The sequence below is a fragment of the Notolepis coatsorum genome (genome assembly GCF_963971535.1).
Source record: "Notolepis coatsorum genome assembly, chromosome: 19".
NCBI classification, from domain to species: domain Eukaryota; kingdom Metazoa; phylum Chordata; class Actinopteri; order Aulopiformes; family Paralepididae; genus Notolepis; species Notolepis coatsorum.
Window position 1 is genome coordinate 71914249 of NC_140183.1, and position 21252 is coordinate 71935500.

A 21252-nucleotide genomic window follows, 5' to 3' on the forward strand; every position below is an offset into this window, starting at 1 on the left:
CCAATCAACCGGTTCTTTTCACCTGGCAGCGCGGACTCTCACTGAGAGGGTGTAACGTGTGGAAGGATCACACTACCCCCCTTAGATCCTTTCCTCGCTGAGCAGGCGCCCCGACCGAACTGTAGGAGTCGCTGTTTACAACTACCAGGACCCACCCACCAGCTTTCCCACCCCTAACACTGCCAATTGTGTTAGTATGAACGACCAGCCAAGCTGGTAGCAATGCCGAGAGCTGGGCTTGAACCCAGCATCTCCTGCACTAGTGGCGAGTGCCTTGCCCACTGCGCCACTTAGCCGCCCTTATCTAAAGGCACTTTTAACCTATTGCTAAACTAACGTATTGATGATAATATAGATTCTACATGCTGTTGTGACATGTTCGTGATGTTAACTCTTTCCGTGCCACTCACAAGATTTCTCGTGTTTTTTTATAGGTGGTTGAAAGCCACTCACGAGATTTCTCGGATTTTTTTTTTTTTTTTTTTTTTAGCGATCTGAAAAATTATTGCATCACCCGAGCCTACCCGAGTATAGCCAAGCGGCGCCGGCGATCACTGTGGAAAAAAGCGCCCCCTGTCGTCTCCCAGATGACATAAGTGATTTTGGAATGGACTCAATGAAAATTAATGGGGAAAAAAATCCGGTACTCCACATTTTCCAGTCCACTGATCCAGCCGGGGTTACCACAGTTCATTCTGGAACCTCAGATCCCCGCTGATCATGGAGTTCTACAGTATCGCGTTGGATCCATACACGTATCGATTTTTTCGAATGGTGATCAGGAATTGGAATATACCAGTTGGATACCATCTGATGTCAGGTAAGGACTCTATGTTATCAGTGTTAGGATAATCAGAGTAAGTTTGATGAAGATATAGGCTGTTTTGTGAAATGTCTTCTTTCGGTTTCACTGTAAAAGTCAGAGAGGAAATCAACGAGGCGATTATCCGTGCGCGGCCGTGATGTGCTTGCGTGCACGTATAATATTGATCATCTAGCGTTTATTTGAAAACGATTCATAAAAAGGCAGACGAATATCAACGTTGTGGAATATTCCACTAAAAGACGATTTTCATAGAATGCTCCAGAATGAGCTGTTATTTATATCAAAACGGGGGCTTTTCTAACTGCTCTGAAACGGAAACGACGCGATAAAAAAACAATCTGCCTTGACAGCACTGACTGGAAAATAGTCTTTGATAATGCGATGGGCAGATTAGACACATAGCCATAATTTAAAACATAGATTAGGCGATATTAACGTTAACATTGGCACCGATGGTGGCATTCAGCCGGTAAAAAGGAAAACCAGGCGTGGCGCTCAAAGTGTTAATACTTGAATACATTTGAAATTTAAATTGCTAATTTTTTACAACAGTCATAAAAATATTGATTAATGACTGTAAGGGACCAAGCAGCCAGACAAGGAGGACACAGTGGTTTTGGCAAAAAGTAAGAGTTTTATTTTACCCATTTCAAAAACATAATTTAAATATAACATAAATGGTCCAAATAATATAGCAGGACAAAAACAGACCTGAACAGAACGGAAGACAATGACAACTAAGAACTCAAAACTATATATAGGCCCTGGCCAGATACATTAATCTAAGTGGGCTAATTGATTAATATTTTACTAAATAATATCTTCCACTTCTAATTAATCTAATAAACAATAAACACACAACACACAACACAACTACCAAACTGCACAACTAATAATCTTAATTAATAAGGAAATACATATAAGGAAACTAAATTACAATACAATAAACCCCCCCGACATCTCCCGCGACATGGTTTGGTCCACCACCCCCATCCGGCCATTTAGGACCGATCAGTCGCAGCTGCTCTGTTGGCCCAGAGTGGGGATGGCTGGCTGTAGAGTTGGAGAAAACAAACAATGAACAACATGCATGCACTTAACCATGTAAGTCAAATAATAAAGAATGGATATGATATCAGTACGCAAGTCTATGTGTCGTGTGTCATTATGTGAAATAGAAATTGTGTATGTGTATCATGAATGTAAACGTGTACAAACATTAACTAACTAAACAAACAATACGGTTAACATGTGCGGGTGCGGTGCACAGACGTATCCGTCACATACTCCCCCTCCTCTGGAAGCTCGCTGGCCAATGACCAGATAGCATTCGGGTGGAACAGGTAAGTAGACTCAGAAAAAAATATCTTACTGGGCTTTCATACCACATGCGCAAACACAGAACTGTACTGAGTATGATTATTGTCTTGAAAAAGCTGATGAAAGCTGTGCACGCTGCCTTGACATCCTGCAACACGTTGTGTCCAAAGTGAACTTTAATCTCTATGGTTAGAGAGACATGTAGAGGGGCGAGCAATGGTTGAGTTGTACCAGGGGTGGAAAATATTCAATTTTAGCCGGGGATGCAGGGGGAGTAGTGGATCAGGACAAGCTTGAAAGTCTGTGTTCATGTGCTTTCTTCCATGTTCATATGATACTGTGATGACCTCACAGGTCGTCACAAGTCAAAAGCGGGTGGCGTCCTTGTCCCCCTTCTCCCCCCCCGGCTCAGTCCGCTCCCAGCCCTGCCGTATGCGGGTGAGGCTGCGGTCCACACAGGGAAGGAGGAGCAGCAGCTTGCAGACCAGCACCACGGAGGGCACCACCAGACACAGCATGTAGCCTGGGGGAGTATACCACTTGTAGGTGGAGGGACGCAGGAACTTATTCCAGCCGTAGATGTACCCATGTGCAGTGCATATGGACAGGGTCAGGTGGCCCAGCTTGGACTGAGGAAGGAGAAGATGTACAAATTAAAAAAGTTAAAATGTTTGGGGGGGGGGGGGGGGGGGGGGGGGGGCACAGTTCCAGAGTGTGGGAGGCCAACCTCTTGTTTTCAGTCTAGACTGAGGTACAGTCAAAAGCCCTGGGCCCTCATTCATCAATAGTGTGCGTAGAACATTTCTATTTCCACACGTAAGCACGGAATGTAGAACTAGTGTACGCACAGGGAAGTCGGGATTCATCACACGGTGCGTAAGCAGGCTCTATGCTCCTCCGTGTTGATGAATACCACTTTGTTCTACCGTCAATGCTCGTGCATGATTATCCATATATGGTCATGAAAATGAGGAAACACCCCCCATGGGATGTGAAATAATGGACTGACCCGAGCGGGACTCTGAGAAACTCCACGGAGAATTCACTGCTGTCGAACCAAGAAGACACTATCGCGTATTATGGGATAAATAAAAGGCGGATTTGTAAACGGTGATGTCAGATATCAACGGCTCCCTAAGACCATTGCTGCAATTCTGCCTGGACAGCTCAAAATACTAATAAAGACCGTTCGTTGACCACTGTTTGGCGTTGGTTGTGTGTCATTATAACCGTGCTGTAATATGAATGCCTTTATTAGTTGTGTTCGATTGGCTATATGATTTGCTATGTTGTTGTCGGCTAATAAAGACCGCGCTGGAATATGACTGCCTTTTCCCGTGTTGTTTGATTAATACCCACGGATTAAAGTTCTCCTCAATTCTATTCCAAATTGCGATGGATCTCCCGTCAATTTTCTACCTGCTGCATATGATTTCTAGAGGCATACTACAATCTATTTTGATGTCAGTATTGGGTAGCCTATATATAAACAATATAATATGAGAACATATACAAGAACAATGAATCTCACTGCATGTATGATAGCCTGCCTTTCAATACATGAACTTGAATTCCATCATGTTTGTGTGCGGGACTCACAAAGCTGTTGTCACAATGGGTGGTACCGGTGTACAGTAATAATAACAGTCCACACAATATCACGATCCATGCCATAGCCTATGTTCTATTAGGACATGATCTGTGACGACAAATGTTCTAGAATGTTTGATTAAGATATCATACTCTGACAGCATGCCTATGAGCAACAAAAACGCGAACTTGAATCCCATCATATAGTCTGTCCACTATCTGCATGGTGTCATTGCAATGCGTTTTCTATTCTTTCTTGTACAGTAAAAAGGGGGAAGAACACTATATTCATATGACTTATTCTGCTTACAGCTTCGAAATTCCACTTGTTTCGTTTAACGTAAAGCCTTTTAAATATAATCAAAACGTTCCCGTGTTTCGGCGGTCTGTGCGCAAAATAATAACGAGTTGAGCTTTATGATTTATGATGAATTGAAAATGGGGGACCCTGGTGTAAACAGGACGAAAGTTGGTCTGCATCCCCAATTAACAATTGTATGTACTGAGCTGTACTGTACTGTACCCATTCTGCAATCTGTTAATAAACTTTTCAATCAATCAATCAATCAATCAATCAAGCTACGCGGAGCGCAGTCAGTCAGTAGCCTACACCCCGTATATTCCGATAACGCTATATAAACCATGCTGCATTCATTCTGAGAGAAAGATCTATTATTCCAAATGCTATTTATAGGGTTTTGACCATAATTACACTACTGTTGCTATTTTACAATGAACTATAATGAACTACGGTTCGTACAGAACATGCCAGTGTTATTATGCACAGAAGCTCATTTCCTTGTTGTAATAATATATTCTACCACTGGGCGCTAGGTACGCCAGGTCTGAACTGTGCGTAGATGTAAGCACGAAGTCAAGTTCAAGTTGAAATTGATGAATCCCACTCTTTGCTTAGAAATGATCGTACGCACAGGGTAAGCACAGATCTGTGCGTAGAACACGTTGATGAATGAGGGCCCTGGTGTAGCTACAGTATGATCTAAACAAGTGACTTTCCAGTGCTGCAAGGACTCAACAACTCAGCAATACACAGTGCAGCAGTGGAGGTTTCTCTATGACAACACGTGAAACACAAATTCACTCATAATTCATAATTATTATTAATTTACATATATATATAAATTTATTTTATTTATATATATATAAAAAAATGTTTTTTTAATTATTATTATTTTATATTTTTTTATTAGAAAAGTTTTCCTCTGTAAAAAAAAATGCCAGTGAATTTTTTCTTTTTAAAAAAATGGCCAAAATTGACAGCTCTGAGCAGGCCTGCACTGCAGTAATGACTGCAGTAATTATTTGTGAAGAAAACTTCACAGGTGTGACCCAATGTTATATAAATAATAAATAACAGCCAATTGAAATAGGCTATTAACTTCGTCTAAGCACGGTCTGTGCAGTTAAACTCTTGCCATTGAATGGAGGATTGAATGATTGACAGCCCTTGCCATCCAATACATGGAGGTTGAATATGATTGGCAGCCTTGCAAATCCAATCAGAGATTGCTGCATTGCAAAGTCAAAACGGGTCCATCTGCAGGTTAGGTTTAGCTCTGGCCAATCTCAAGTTTCTCAAGTTTCTTTATTAGTTGTCATACAGAAAGAAGTACAGAATACTTTTATACAAAATGTAACTGAAATAAGCATTTTGTATAAAAGTATTCTGTACTTCTGTATGACAACTAATAACGAAACTTGAGAAACTTGAGATTGGCCAGAGCTAAACCTAACCTCCGACCCTGCAGATGGACCCATTTTGACTGTTTGAAAGAGCAAGGAAGTAGTTTAGTTGTTGTTTAGTAGAAGTAAGCTGTACAGCTATAACAAGTAAAGTCAGGCTAAATTAAACTTTGCGCCAACATTAGGACCGAAGTATAAACCAGCAACATGAAGAAGTGGACTTATGCATCTGGATCAGAAAAAACGTTGTGGATGAAAAAGTAAGTAGGCTAGTGTTTGTAAAAGCTTGTATGCTAACAGTAGCTAGCCAGCTTAGCCTACATCACAATGATAATCACCAAGCTAACTTACTGTACACACTGTAGGGCTGGGCAATTAATCAAAACAGAATCGCGATATCGATTCATAGACCTATGCAATCTCATTTCTAAGTTATGACAATTTTTTTTTATTATTATTATTATTTTTTTTTACTTTTTAAATTATTTTATCTGGGTTGAACATGATTTGTGGAACTCCCTCTGGTGTTGTGGTCGTGGTATTCACTGACCTTTGGGAAGTATTCCGACATGCACATGGGTATCTTAGTGGTGTAGTGTATCTTGTAGACCAGGCCCATTGCAAGTTGCTGTACTCTGTCATCTACTCTAAGCCATCCTAGGTTGTCAAAGTGGGCAGGGGTGAGGTGGGTTTTAGGAGTAAGGTCAAGCAGTAGTCTGACCAGTTTGTTTTGTGATGTTTGTAATCTTGTTTTTAGTGCCTTTGAGGTGCTTTGGTACCATGAGGTGCAAGCATAGTCGTAGTACCCTTGAATGAGTGCTCCTGTTAGAGTCTTCAAGGTATTCTTGTTTACCAGAGAGGAGATCCGGTACAGGAATCTAGTTCGTTGGTTGACTTAGTTTTATTACATTGGATCCCATTTTGTCACAGGAATGATTTGCCTCTATAGGATGGAACCCAGGTAGGGAATTTCATCTTTCCTTTTAAGATAAGATAAAATATTCCTTTATTGATCCCCTTGGGGAAATTCAGGCATCATAGCAGCATGGGGGAAGGGGGGGGGGGTACAGGTAGTGAAAACAACACAAGCAGTGTAAACAAATAGGTCAATATAATTTACTATCTAACTAACTGAAATATATTTTCACAGTGTCACATAATGTGCAGTATGCATAAGGTAGTGTTATAATTTACTATCTAACTAACTGAAATATACATTATTCATTATTCACAGTATCACAGTATCCACATAAGGTGCAGTATGCCTAAGGTAGTGTAAGTTGTCCTCCTTGGGTTCCTATAAGTCCCAGGTCGATGTCTGGCAGCAGTTGCTGCCCACTGTTGTGGAGCCTGATGGCCACTGGTATGAAGGACTGTCCGAGGCGGTTAGTTGAGTGTCGGGGGGGTATGAGTCTGTGGCTTCCTTGTCACCTTCACCTAATATGTTTTGATCTGGTCAGGTGCGCTGTCACCTAAAATGTTTTGATCTGATCAGGTGCGCTGTCACCTAAAATGTTTTGATCTGATCAGGTGCGCTGTCACTTAATATGTTTTGATCTGGTCAGGTGGGCTGTCACCTAATATGATTTCATCTGGTCAGGTGCGCTGTCGCCTAATATGATTTCATCTGGTCAGGTGCGCTGTCACCTAATGTTAATATGTTTTCATCTGTGTCCACTGACCACTGACACACAGTGGGGGATGTTTTAAAAATATAATTTAATATATAATATAATATAATAATTTGTGCTTCACCTAAAAATTTTGTCAGCAGCCTCCACTGCAGTGCAGCCATTGAGTCTGAGTGAAATATGTGTTGTTGCTTTTGCCCTGTACTCCCAACACATTGGATTTGAATGTGTTGATATTTAGCATTTTAGCATTTCGTTTTTTTTTTTTATTTTCAGATTATATATTAGATTAGATTTAGATTATTGGATTATTAGATTATATATTGTAACTATATTTATTGTAGGGCAAATATAACTGAGAGGGCATACATACCCTAATCTCGCACCTTGTTGCCCATGTGCACATGTCCAGAGTTAATTATATTGTTTGTTATATTGTTTACACTGCTTGTTTACTACCTGTACCTCCCCTCCCCCTCCCCCATGCTGCGATGATGCCTGAATTTCCCCAAGGGGATCAATAAAGGAATATCTTATCTTATTTTATCTTAAAGGGAACAAGGTATGACCTTAAAGCGCAGACTTTCAGCTTTAATTTGAGGGTGTTTACATCCCTATAGGATGAACCATGTAGGAATTGTAGCTCTTTTTATACATACAGACAGTAGTCGCCCTGTTTTGGGGGACTAAAAGCAATTGGATACATTAACAAACTTAAAGTGCCAATCTCGAAGATCTCCATTTAAATAAATGTCTGTTAAGTCACTATCTATCAGCACATGAGGTAACACGATGGTGAATGAGCCCATGGTCCACTGATGGAAGCCTGTGTCTATGCAGCATTACCAACTATTATGAACTGGGTGTCTGTGGTGACATTCCTGGGAAAAGATCTAGCTGATAATATGTAAATGTATACATAATCATAGTATTGTTGTGTGTGAATCAGGGTGTGTGGGTGGGTAGTGTAGTGGTGAGAGCACTCGCCCGGCCGCGACTGCAATGATGGTTGGACTCCAGTTCACAGCTTATACAACACGTAAATATATTACTCATGGCTATATCATAACATGCATTATGTACCTTTTTTCCTGTGGTCAATTAGTACTATATTTGGAATGGAGATCTTTGAGATTAGCATAAAAAGAAAAAAGGCATCAGCAAATCTCTTCATTACATCAATATTGTGCTGTCAGTATTATGTTTGTAGTATTAACTACCTGGAAATGCTCAAAAGAAAGCAGTTGTTGACATTATTGTAATCCATGCACAAAAACTATTATTTGTTTCAGCAAATCTTAGTTACAACAAGATTGTGCCAGTAAGACAGTTTTATGTTTATATGGTGTGACGACGACAGCACTGATCTACAGATGGAGCACACAGATCTGTCAACCATACAACAGTCAGCAATAGGCAGCACTGACACGTTGATTTTAATGTAATTTCTCGATGAAGTGCCTGTCATGTAGCATGCCCTCTTATGCTGCTAACACAATGGTATCAATCTGGTCCAAGTCCAGTGGCGGCTGGCCACTAGGGGCGCTGGGGCGCCGCCCCCCCCTGGTTGAGAGCAATGAGAGAGTAGGAGAAGAAGAACTTGTGTTTTTTTATTTTAGATATTTTGAAGGCTTGAAGCTCTAAAAATAAACTAAACATGTTTAAAATGAATAATAATTACTATTAAAATGCACAATAACGTTAATATAGCAATAAATATAGTATAAATCATTGTTTTTTGCATGCTATTCTAATCTCCTCCCCCTCGTTTGTGATTGACGTCAGTCTATAGAAACTACCTCCGAATCCGGGGCGCTAAACAAAACGCAGGGAGTAGGCGTCACTGCGCGCAAGCGGCCAATCGTAATGAATCTAGTAAATACATTTTAGCCTATCAATGGTCATAAATATGATCTGGGGCGGGAGCTTGGGGGGGCTGGGGGGGTCGCGGTTTCGTGCGCTCCAAGCAAGCAGTCACATACTCTGTGCTCACGCCTCCACACTCTGTGTGTTCTCTCGTCAGTCGTCACCAGTTGACATGGTTTCGGTTTCAAGGAGTATTTTCATTTTCGATTTATAGTTAGCTTAGTTTTACAACATTACAACCTCGAATGCAGGTAAATCCCTGAAAGAGTTTCTACCTCATCAGCCTGATATCTCCTCAGTTCAGAAACACTCAACAGACAGAAGAAGGATATACTCTGTCGTTTTCTACTTGTGGTGGCTAACAAGAAGCTACATGGCTAGCTGGATGCAGCTCCGTTAGCTACCAGCTAACGGTATGGACTGTAACTTTACTGGAGTAGTTTCTTTTTGAGTGGATTTAAAAAAAAAGTGGATTATGGCTTGTTGTGGCCTGGACAGCTGAATATCTCGCCCCATTCAACTCTTGTGATGGTAAGTAAGTCTTGTAACGATCGCTGGGATTCCACATCATGCTGTGTGTGTCTGTGTGAGAGAGAGAGAAAGAGCGAGATAGAGGGGGATACTAATTAATTTCGCCGCGGGGGGGCATAATCACCGGGACAATATAATGGAGAGAGACCCCCACCACCTCCTAATAGACAGTCTCCTCCCCACCGCATGTATATATTCCCTCCCCGCCGTATGTATATTCCCCTCCCACCCACCCACCCCCTCCTAATGTACAGTCCCCTCCCCATCATATGTATATACTCTGTCAGGATCTAGGGGTAACAGTACTGTATATTTGAATACCGCCTATGTCACAAATGTATCAGTACTAAATACCTATATGTCCCTATGCCATAAATGTCATGTATGTTATGTATGTCATAAATGTCTATATGAATTGAAAATGGGGGACCCTGATGGAAACAAGACAAACGTCTTTCTCAGGTCTGCATCCCCTTAACAATTGTATGTATTGAGCCGTACTGTATTGTACCCATTCTGCAATCTGTTAAATAAAGTTTTCATTCATTCATTCATTCAGACGTGGCTGCGATCATATATTGATTGATGGCAATGGTGATAGTTGTACTCTACCTACTTAAAAATACGTGCTTCGGTACATGTTTGCAAAATGTTTGGTATAGCGCCCCCCCTGGAGAAGAATTCACCAGCCGCCACTGTCCAAGTCTGTCAACTACATGCCCTCTTATCATATGCTGCTAACACAATGGTATCAATCTGGTCCAAGCCTGTCAACTACAGTACATGCCCTCTTATGCTGCTAACACAGTGATATCAATCTGGTCCAAGCATGTTAACTGCATGCCCTCAATGCTAACACAGTGATATCAATCTGGTCAGGGACGTGCACAGGACTTTAGAGGGGCATGTGCTCAAAGGCTGAAAAGGGCCCTACACCGAGGTTTGTTTCAACCCCTTTTTATGCTTTTTGGGGGGTTTTGGTGATCAAGTATTGAATATTGAACTATAATAATCAGTGCAGGAGCTCACTTCATGGCTATATTACATATTAGTAATATAGACCTTTAATGGGCTATGATACATATAGACCCTGGTGGAAGAAGTACACAGTTCCTTTACTTAACCCTCCAGTCACCCTTGTCGCAATTCTCCGATACTAAATCCAAATTGAACTCGGGCATTTGAAAGATAAGATTTGGCACAATCCATAAATGTGCGAATTGGCTATAATAAGGTAATTTATACGCCTGCTATTCTATATTCTATCATAATTGTTATAATGTCAGCCTTATATATACCTAGGATTAATATTGATGCAGTATCTATGTTTTCCCACTAGAGGGAGTTATCGCTCAAGGGATATTATTTTGTGACTACAGATATATACGTGAGGTATTCTCTGCAAACTGGATTGGCGACGTGTCATCCCGGTTTCTTTTGTTTGTTGTTAGCGTGAGTTAGGCTAAAGCTAGCTGGCTGGACAGCTGACGTATGAGCGACGCCGGCAGGGAAGGGGCATCGCACGGGGACGGGAGAGCATCGGAGGAAGGAGACAAGCCGAGTTTGGAAGACGAGCCGAGTTTGGAAGGGGAGCCTCGCATGCAGATGGCGACGTTTGGGACTATCAGTGAGTTCGTGGAAGCGAATGAGGACTGGACGGAGTACGAGGAAAGGTTGGGACATTTTTTCAATGCAAATGGAATTACTGAAGTGGCGAAAAAGCGCTCTATTCTCCTGAGTGCAGTGGCGTTGCGCAATATGTCGGGCCCCCCCCCCCCCGCAGGGCAGACCACTCCCCTAAATCAATAATAAAGTGAGAACATTTTGAGCGCTCCACGCGAGGTCCATCCCATTACAGCCGACCCTAATGTCGAGCTCACCCTCCGCCTATGCAGGCTCTGACACTACTTGCAGTTTCAGTAAATCCTCGTAGTTACAATGACCCATAATCTCGTGCCATGTCTGAATATCGTGTGACTGGCCGTCCCGCTACAACACACATCATTATTATCATCACACTGGACATCGCGGCCTCTTATACTAAAAAATGTACGGATTCGATTCCTGTTCCAATGTAACCTGTAGGCCCCTACAAATGTCCTAACCCAGTTGTACAGTAAATGACCAAGTATGGCTTTGTCAGTATTCCAATGTACAGTGTACAGTGTCCCCACCCCCTACCCAACCCCCCCCCACCTCCAATGTACAGCCCCCACCCACCCACCCAACCCCACCCCACCCACCCAACCTCCTCCAATGTACAGTTTCTACGTCAAATGTATATACACTCTTTTTCTGGACACTTTTGTATCACAAACAGTACTGTATTTGCAAATCTGATATGTCATAAATGTATAGATGTAGCAGTACTGTCTATCTGTATGTCATGTATGTCATATATGTTATGATGAATTGAAAATGGGGGACCCTGATGTAAACAAGACGAAAGTCTTTCTCTGGTCTGCATCCCCTTGAGCTGTACTGTACTGTACCCATTCTGCAATCTATTAATAAACTTTTCAATCAATCAATCAATCAATAATAATAATAATAATAATAATAATAATAATAATAATAATAATAATAATAATAATAATAATAATAATAATAATAATAATAATAATAATAACAACAACACTCTCGTTCACTAGAGGAGACCACTGCCCAACTCCGCGCTCTCATGCTCAGCTCTGCGGAGCGACACAAACAATGTAACCGTTTTGATGCATACATGTAACCTGTAGTAGCATACTGGTTATGGCGAATAAAACGTTCTATTCTTCTAACCTGTCTCGGCGGCTGTAGCGTGGCTGGGGGCCTGGCTGGGCTGTCTGTCTGCCTGGACTCGGAGCTGACCGGGGGGTTGAAGTGGGGAGCTTACTGCCGATGCATCTTCAGTAACGTTAGAGTCAGTATACCTTTGCTGCCTGCTGGAACAATGATGTTCTTTTTCGTAGCTTTGCCGTCTCCTGTTTGGCTTTCGCTCTCATCTTGTTTTTCTGAGCACCGCGTCCGCTTGGGTATTTTTACCGGCGCTTCCCGCTGTGTTTTGAACGCTGCCCAGCCTGCCAATGAACATTAGTCAGCCGGCTAGCCCTATCGCAGGTGAGCAAATAATTACAACATAGCAGGGAGGGGGGGGGGGCCCGCCCTCTGCGCGAGATGCATCCAGAAGCAGCCCCGCAGAACCATATTCCCACTGCCACACTGCGCCCTGTTCGTTACGAAATCTAAGAGGATAGCCTACAGTGGGGGCGGGGCTCCCTAAGCTCCGGGGCCCCCACGCACCGCGGGGGTTGCGGGGGCCTCCGCTACGCCCACTGCCTGAGTTTGTGTGGGGCTAAGACTTATAAGCTGATAAGGAATTTAGCCACACCACTGAAACCGGGGGATATTCCATATGAAGACTTAGTCAAGCTCGTGGGGAACCACCACAACCCAAGACCCTCTCCACAGTCTGTTCAGGAAGCAAGGTCAGTCTGTAGCCAACTTTATAGCTGAGCTACGCCAACTGTCGGAACATTGTGAATTCGGGGCAGTGTTGGACGATATGCTCCGTGACAGATTAGTTTGCGGCATTAATAATGACCCCATACAGCGCCGCCTGCTGGGGGAAGCCCCACCACTCACTTTTAAAAAAGCTCTGGAGATTTCCCAAGGTATGGAGATGGCTGCAAACAATGCTAGGGACATACAGAGGGGGAATGGGTTGTCACAGACAGCGACAGTGCACCAAGTCAGAAAAGATCATGCCTATAAAGAGACTGGTAAAAATGATTTTTTTTATTATTTTTTTTATTATTATCTTTCTTCCCCTCCTTTTTTCCCGATTTTTCTCCCATCCCACCCTTCCTGGTTGTTGCATACTTTCCCCTACTGTTGGTCCGGGAGACCGGAGACTGTCACATGCTTTCCTCCGACGCATGTGCAGCCTGGGGCAGGCCAACCTGGCCGCGCAGGTTCTCACTGGGGAGAGTGTAGCGTGTGGGAGGCCACACTATCTCTCCTCAGTTCCAACCCTCGCTGAGCAGGCGCCCCGACCGAACTGTAGGGGTCGCTGTCCACAACGCCCAGGACCCACCCTTCAGCTTTCCCACCCCCTGATACAGCCAATTGTATCAGTGTGAGAGGCCAGCCAAGCTGATAGCAACGCCGGGAGCTGGATTCGAACAGGCGAATCCTAGTGTCTCCCGGTGTTGGTGACGAACGTAATCTCCGTGCGCCACCTGCCCCCCCAAAAAATGAAGTGTTTAAAAAAGGGGGGGGATGTTTTAGGTGTGGGGGGTCGTCGCATTATGCAAATGACTGCAGATTCAAAGAGGCTGTCTGCCATAATTGTAATAAAAAGGGACACCTAGCAAAGAAGTGCAGGAGTTCAAAAGACAATCAAATGGGCAGGGGCAAGCCTTGGCAGGGAAAGCAGCGACAGGCTCAAGCCTCCACACACCACCTGGAAGAAACAGATGAGGAAGCAGCATGTGCATACAACATGTTTGGGGTGTGAATAGATGAGGAGCCACCTGAACCCTATTATGCCACTATCACTGTCGGGGGACAGGATGTAAAGTTTGAGATTGATTCAGGGGCTACTGCATCGGTCATCAGTGAGGAGACCTACAGGAAGACATGGGGGTCTAACCTACCACCCATTAGCCCATCAAAGCTCAGGCTCAGGACGTACACAGGTCAGCCCATACCTCATATAGGAGTGCTATATGTGGACATTTTAGCAGGGAATCAGAAGGCAAAGGCCAGGCTGGTTATAGCTAAGGGGGGGGGGGGGGGGGGGGGGGGCAAGTCTTTTGGGCCGTGATTGGCTAAGGAAAATTAAGCTAAACTGGCATAATGTTAAATATGTGCACACGACAGACACGACAGCGGACATCCTGCATCGGTACAGTGATGTTTTCAGGGACGAGCTGGGCACACTAAAGGGGGTAACTGTGAAACTCCATGTTGACCCTGAGGCCGCCCCAAGGTTTTTCAAGCCTAGGTTGGTGCCGTATGCCATGAAGGTCAAAGTGGAGGAGGAGCTGGAACGTTTGCAGAAGCAAGGCATCATTGAACCCGTCCAATTTTCAAGGTGGGCGGCTCCCATTGTTCCAATCCTGAAAGAGGATAATACAGCATGCATATGTGGAGACTACAAGGTGACGGTAAATCAGGTCTCTAAACTGGAGGAGTATCCACTACCAAGAGTGGATGACCTGTTTGCAACCTTGTCAGGGGGGAAGCTTTTCACAAAGCTAGACATGAGCCATGCTTACCAGCAATTGCAACTTGACGAAGAGTCAAAAGAGTATGTCACCATCAACACTCACAAGGGCTTATTCAAATACAATCGCCTTGTGTTTGGAGTGGCATCCAGCCCCGCCATATTTCAGAGAACAATGGACACGCTGTTACAGGGTATCCCGCACGTAGCGGTATATCTGGATGATATCCTCATCACGGGGGCCACGGAGGCAGAGCATCTGGCTAACCTAGCGCAGGTGTTGAAACGACTCTCAGACGCAGGGCTGCGTTTGAAGCGTGCCAAGTGTGTGTTCCTGGCACCGAGCGTGACCTACCTGGGACACAGGATCACCGCACAGGGGCTCAGCCCTTTGGAAGACAAGGTGAGAGCCATAAAGGAGGCTCCAAGCCCAAAGAGTGTCCATGAACTAAGATCGTTTTTGGGCATGGTGAATTATTATGGCAAGTTTCTCCCGGATTTATCAAATGTTTTGGCCCCGCTGTACAAGCTACTGCACCTTGACACTAAGTGGGAGTGGAGTGGAGAGCAGCAGAGAGCTTTTAAGGAAGTGAAGGAGCTGCTCCAGTCTGCAAAGCTGCTCGTTCACTATGACCCAGACAAAGAGATCATCGTCTCGAGTGATGCCTCGCCTTATGGAGTCGGAGCAGTGCTCTCACACATCATGGAGGATGGGGATGAGAAGCCTGTTGTTTTTGCTTCACGTACCCTAACAGCAGCGGAGAAGGGGTACTCTCAGTTGGATAAAGAGGGTCTAGCTGTTGTTTTTGCTGTGAAGCGTTTCCATCAATACCTATACGGACGGGCATTCACTATCACAACGGACCATAAACCTCTGATGAGTTTGTTCAGTGAGACAAAATGCATCCCACCGCTGGCCTCAGCCAGGATACAGCGTTGGGCTCTCACACTCTCAGCCTACCAGTACACTATATATAGTGTTCAAAGCGGGCAAGGATAACGCAAATTCTTGGTATATCTATTTTTGGAAAGTGTACAAGGGTAAGACACTACTGTTATTATTTTTGTATTGCATGGACATTTGGTAATGTTGAAATTTAAAGGGGGAGGGGTGTTAGCCTTATATATACCTAGGATTAATATTGATGCAGTTTCTATGTTTTCCCACTAGAAGGAGTTATCGCTCAAGGGATATTATTTTGTGACTACAGATATATACGTGAGGTATTCTCCGCATCCGGTACCTGAGTTCTTACCTGTATGACTAACGTGCGCTGAGAGTAAGACGCACCTGTATTGTACAACCTTCCATTGCTCCTGTTTCCACTAAACTACCAAACCCAAGGGATCACGAGGTGTCGTGTGGCTTTATTATTATTAGAGGTTACCACAATAATATTTAAAATTGCATTGGTCCGGATGGGAGAATTCAGTACTGTATCTACAAAACGTTCTGTTTAATCATCTTCCCTTTATTAATTTCCTTCGATTTTTTTTACACATCATCTCAAGAAGGTACGGAACGAGATCAGTTTTTCATGTCTGGTCATTATTAGCATTGTGTTATTCACTGTCAAAGATGCAAAGAAAAATCATAATTCATATTCTCCTTTGTTTCATCACTGTTGTGAAGGGCCAGATTAAACCGAATATATATATTTATTTATATATATATATATTTAATTGTATTTGTATATTCTCTAATATTCCCTGATATCCCTTGTATATTCCTTGTACAATATGCATTGAATATCCATTCTAGCCTACTGAACATCCCATAATAGTCTCCATTCTACTATTGGTCGAGACCTTGGTGCCAGGCTGCCATACCCCTCAGACCCAGTTCAAACGTACCGCTCAACATGTACGAACAAGTCCTAGTTCCGCGTAGGAATCTGGCTACCGCACCACTAATGGGACTATTTGTTCATAGTGCGTATATATACTGCGCTACTAAAGTAGGACTTCCTTTTCAGTCCAGTTTCTTACCCTCCAATAGAGTCACAGACGTAAAGCCTCCCCGCGACGCCACGTGTGGGAGTAAGGCCAAGTTCGGCTTACCATCGGTATTGAGACATCGTGTATATTAATATTTGAATAGTCATATTTGGCACTATATCGTCGAGTTGGACGTAGTCTATTAAGCTAATAATAGTCTGTTAATATATAGTGCTTCGTACGGTGAGAATACTACCGTAGTCAGTACCCCATCGTTTCGGGCAGAGAACTGGCTGCTTATCCAGGGTGGTTGACCCCACGTGAAGCTGCACCCGAGGAGCCCCAGAGCCGACGAGCGAGTGGACCTGTATACCGGATTATTCTACCGACGACAGCCCGCCTTCCCAGGCACGGATTATGCTTTGTATACGTTGATTATTCCATGGATAAAGACCCCCGACACTGCCGTGTGTTGGAACCCCCCCCCCCTGGAGAGGACGCAAGGTGAGGAGACGCTCTGCAAGACGAGGTCGCTTCACGTCTCTCCTCCGTGGACCGGAGGACGCCGGCCCACAAAGAGTCCACCTGCTTTCATCTGTGGTCCAAGGATCGCCGGCGCATTGAACGGCACTACAGTGGGTTCACCTGGGATACCCTTGGCCGGATGAGGCAGCCGGATTCTACCCCCCCCCCCTTCCTACTCCTGTCGGCTTACAAGCGACCGGATTAACCCCCCCTAGTGTATCCAGTCTATAATCATTAAAGTACCATTGCTGTTATTCCTTAAACTATTCCAGGTCGTATATGTACCACCTGCGCCTTCAGAGATTGGACATTCTCTATTGATATACCGACGAATACTCTTGCCATAAAAGTGCATACTAATTCCCATTCATAAATGTGATTGATTTGATTAAGTGCTTGCTCTACACACCATCGCTGTGTAGAAATAAAGACCTATTTCTAATTCGTACATTTGTGTTGGATCCGTTTCATCTACGTGACAGTGTTCATCATAATATATTTATGCCGAGTACTGGGTGGCCGAATATTAAGTACAAAGGTAGTGGTAGTAAGTATCATATCTAGTAATACAGTCAGGGAATTGTACCCCTCAGTTACAATTGGTCCTTCGAGCCGGAGGGTAATTAGTGTAATATTAATATAGTGTTATTAATATTGAAATGGCCTATGATGAACACTCCACGAAACGATCCTCCTAACCAACGCCCGCAGCGCGAACGACGGCTCCCTCAGTACTTAGAGGCTTACGCTGTCAGTCAACAACCTAGTCTTCTACTAACAGTAAACGCGGTAAAACTAGAAAGTAAAAGTATGTCTAACCCCAACGCCCAGACTACCCCGACCATAGAGGCCCCTACGGGTTCTAATGTAACTGACCAAGTTCACGGTGGGGACCAGTGGGAACCAGACATGACTTCACACCCCGCCAGTACTGAAGAAGTAGTCCCCGATGAGTCCCGGGAGGAATACAGCGCTACCGAGAGAGAACTCGGCACGGAAGAAGACGGGGAGAGCACCGTGGAGATAGAGCTCCAAGGCTCCGCAAGGAGTACCCCGAGGGAAGGCTCCCCTATACAACCGCCTTCTCCCAGCGAGGCAGAGAGGACCCTACAGCAGGCCTTCCTCATCAGCCTGAACGCCGCTGCTGAACGCGACCGACTGCAGATCCAGCAGCGGAGCGAAGAAGAGCATATACGTCTAGAAATAAGACGCATTCAGAGGGAAGAGAATGTGGCCCGAGACCGAGCAGACAGCCAGCGAGCAGCTGCTGGTGCTCTACGGGACGCAGAGCGCGACAGACAGCAAGCGCAACTAATAGAACAGCTGATCAGACGGACAACACCCTCTCCCTCCGCCAGAGGCTCCAGGAACTCGTCTAGACACACCTCCAGGGCGGCATCCCCTAGCCGAGTAAACAACCCTGAACTTGACCAACAGACGAGGTCTATACCCCCCACAGACCACCTCCCCCCACCGGTCCAAGCGAGACCTAGCAACCGGGAAGGAGCAGCATATCCTGTGGAGAGGCTAAACCAGAGACTACAAGCACTGGATGACCTAACTGAAGACGAAGAGGAAGAGGAGGAGAACCACGCCCGACGACAGCACAGTACTCTACCGGACCAGGAGGTCCGGTACAGCCCAGGCTATACTCCCGCAGAGCTGCGCTACAGACCCCCGACTCTATACCCGGGTGAGCACGACGCACGACCCGCACCGAGGAACAGCACCTGGACAAGCGGGCCATGGTACACTGCCGGTACCAGCCCATACCAAGGAGCGGGAGGAGACTCGCCTAGGAGGCCTCTCCCCCAACGCTCGCCGATGTATCCACAGTCAGCGTCATACATTGGCACGCCTATGGTACCCGACTTCACCCAAGAGAACCGGGCCCAGTATACCGAACTCCGCATGTGTCTGGAGACCATGTTGGTGGATGTATTGGATGAACGCCACAAATACGCCATCCTACTGAAGCACTTAAAGGTACCTCGCGCACATAATATAGCGCTCGCCTACGCGACTTCCACCACCCCATACACAGCAGCGCTGGTAGCATTGGACCAGAGGTATGGGCGCATATGGGATTACGTGATCCAGGAGATCCGACACATCGACCGCTTACCCCCAGCAATAGACAATCGAGCACTGGACGACCTGTCCATCAGAGTGCAGTCCCTGGTAGGGATGTTGGGAGCGCAGAGAGAGAAGGGGAGGCATGAACTTTACGCCAACTCAAATGTGGAAAGGATCTTGGAGAAGCTGCCGCCCGCTCGACAGGAGCGTTTTAGGCGGCAGAGAGACCACCGAGACCCGAATGGCCCCGAACCGAACCTCCTCGATCTAGCAGACTTCCTGGCGAGAGAAGTCAGCAGCCTACGGCTAGATACATTCGGACGGAGCACCCCTGGCTCCAGAGAAGGAACCAGACGACTAAATGATGGAAGGCGATTGGTGACTGTGATGCACCAATCGGAGTCAGTACCGAGCAGCAGGAGCCACAGTACCCCCTCCAGAACGGAGAAGTGGAAGATAGTGTGCCCCTACTGTGAGAAAGAACACTGGCTAGCGCAATGTGACTCCTTCCCCAAGCTGAACGCGGAGGAAGCAAGTCAATGGATAAAGTCCAACAAGCGCTGTTTTCGCTGTGCGCGCTCACACATGGCAGCCGAATGCCGCTTAAAAAAAAGGTGCACCAAGTGCGATGGAGCCCATCTGGACATACTTCACGACAGTAACAGACGGCGCCCTTCACCCGCACCATCCAGCAGCAAAGCGAGCGTCATGTACATCAATCCCGCCAGCAGCAGTGGAGCCCGAGTACTCCTAAAAGTAGTGCGTGTGACACTAAGCTACCAGAATAAAGTCCTGGACACTTACGCCGTCCTCGATGACGGGTCCGAGAAGACCCTTCTGCTCGCCTCCGCTGCGGCCCAGCTAGGGCTGCGGGGAAGCGAAACCCAAATGACAATTCGGACAATAAGACGAGATTTGAAGACGATAAAGGGCGAGAATGTCTCATTCTCTATCGCAGCAAGCGGCCAGCCTGAGCGACGGTACCAGATTACAGACGCTTTCACCAGCCAAGAAATAGGACTGTCGCGGTACACATACCCCGTCGCCAAGCTGATGGAGAAATATGCACATCTGCGCAAGTTACCGATCCCGCTCATAGACAATGCTATGCCGACCCTGTTGATAGGCTCCGACCATGCAGACCTCATTGTCCCGATAGACCGGGTTCATACCGGACCCCGAGGCTGTCCTGCAGCAGTCGAGACCCGTTTGGGATGGACTCTCCAAGGCCCGCTCGCCAAATCTCTCAGCCGAAGTACAGCCACTAGATGTCTCCACTCCCGAGTCACGGAGGGAGAAACCGCACTCCTGCAACACGTAGAGCGGCTATGGACCTTGGAACAAATGCCCCTTAAGAACGGAAAGAAAGACATTCGCTCTAAAGATGACATTTACGCCATTCACCTCCTCGAGACAGGGACCAAGAGAGTCCCGGTCAACAGCGTGTTGAGATACGCCACGCCACTCCTGCGGCGAGAAGGAATGCCTACTTTCCACGCCAAGACAGACGCCACAGAACGGTACCTGCTGAACACGGAGCGGCGCCTAGCCAAGAACCCCGCCCAAGAGAGTGTATACCGCGCTGAGATTGAGAAGCTCATCACAGCGGGACACGTCACAAAGATGGACATTAAAGAGGCTGACCAGACCACTGAATCGTGGTACGTGCCTCACCACAAGGTCCATCACAACGGTAAAGACCGCATAGTATTTAACTGCAGCTACCAGATCGGATCCCAAAATCTGAATAAAGAGTTACTGCCCGGTCCCACACTCGGCCCCTCCCTACTCGGCGTTCTACTCCGCTTCCGCCAGGAAAAGGTGGCCATCAGCGGGGACATTAAAGGAATGTTCCTGCAGGTGAGATTAGTAGAGGAGGACAAGCCCCTGTTACGGTTCCTATGGAGAGAGAAGCCAGGAGATGAGCACCCAGCCATCTACCAATGGGAAGTCCTCCCCTTCGGAACGACGTGCAGCCCCTGCTGTGCTACATTTGCACTACAGAAACATGTAGCAGAGGACCCAGCAGC

At 45.7% G+C, this 21252-nt stretch overlaps 1 protein-coding gene across 1 annotated transcript in view; it reads right to left on the reverse strand.

Moving 5' to 3' along the window:
• Positions 1 to 2511: 2511 nt before the first annotated feature.
• LOC311246543 (metalloreductase STEAP4-like) overlaps positions 2512 to 21252 on the reverse strand; it is a gene marked incomplete at both ends in the record, with an annotated part of 69270 nt that continues 50529 nt past the window's right edge. Inside the window, one exon of the mRNA XM_084336693.1 lies at positions 2512 to 2775. Within this exon, the coding sequence (XP_084192819.1) occupies positions 2512 to 2775 (264 nt within the window). The remainder of the gene's footprint in view (positions 2776 to 21252) is intronic.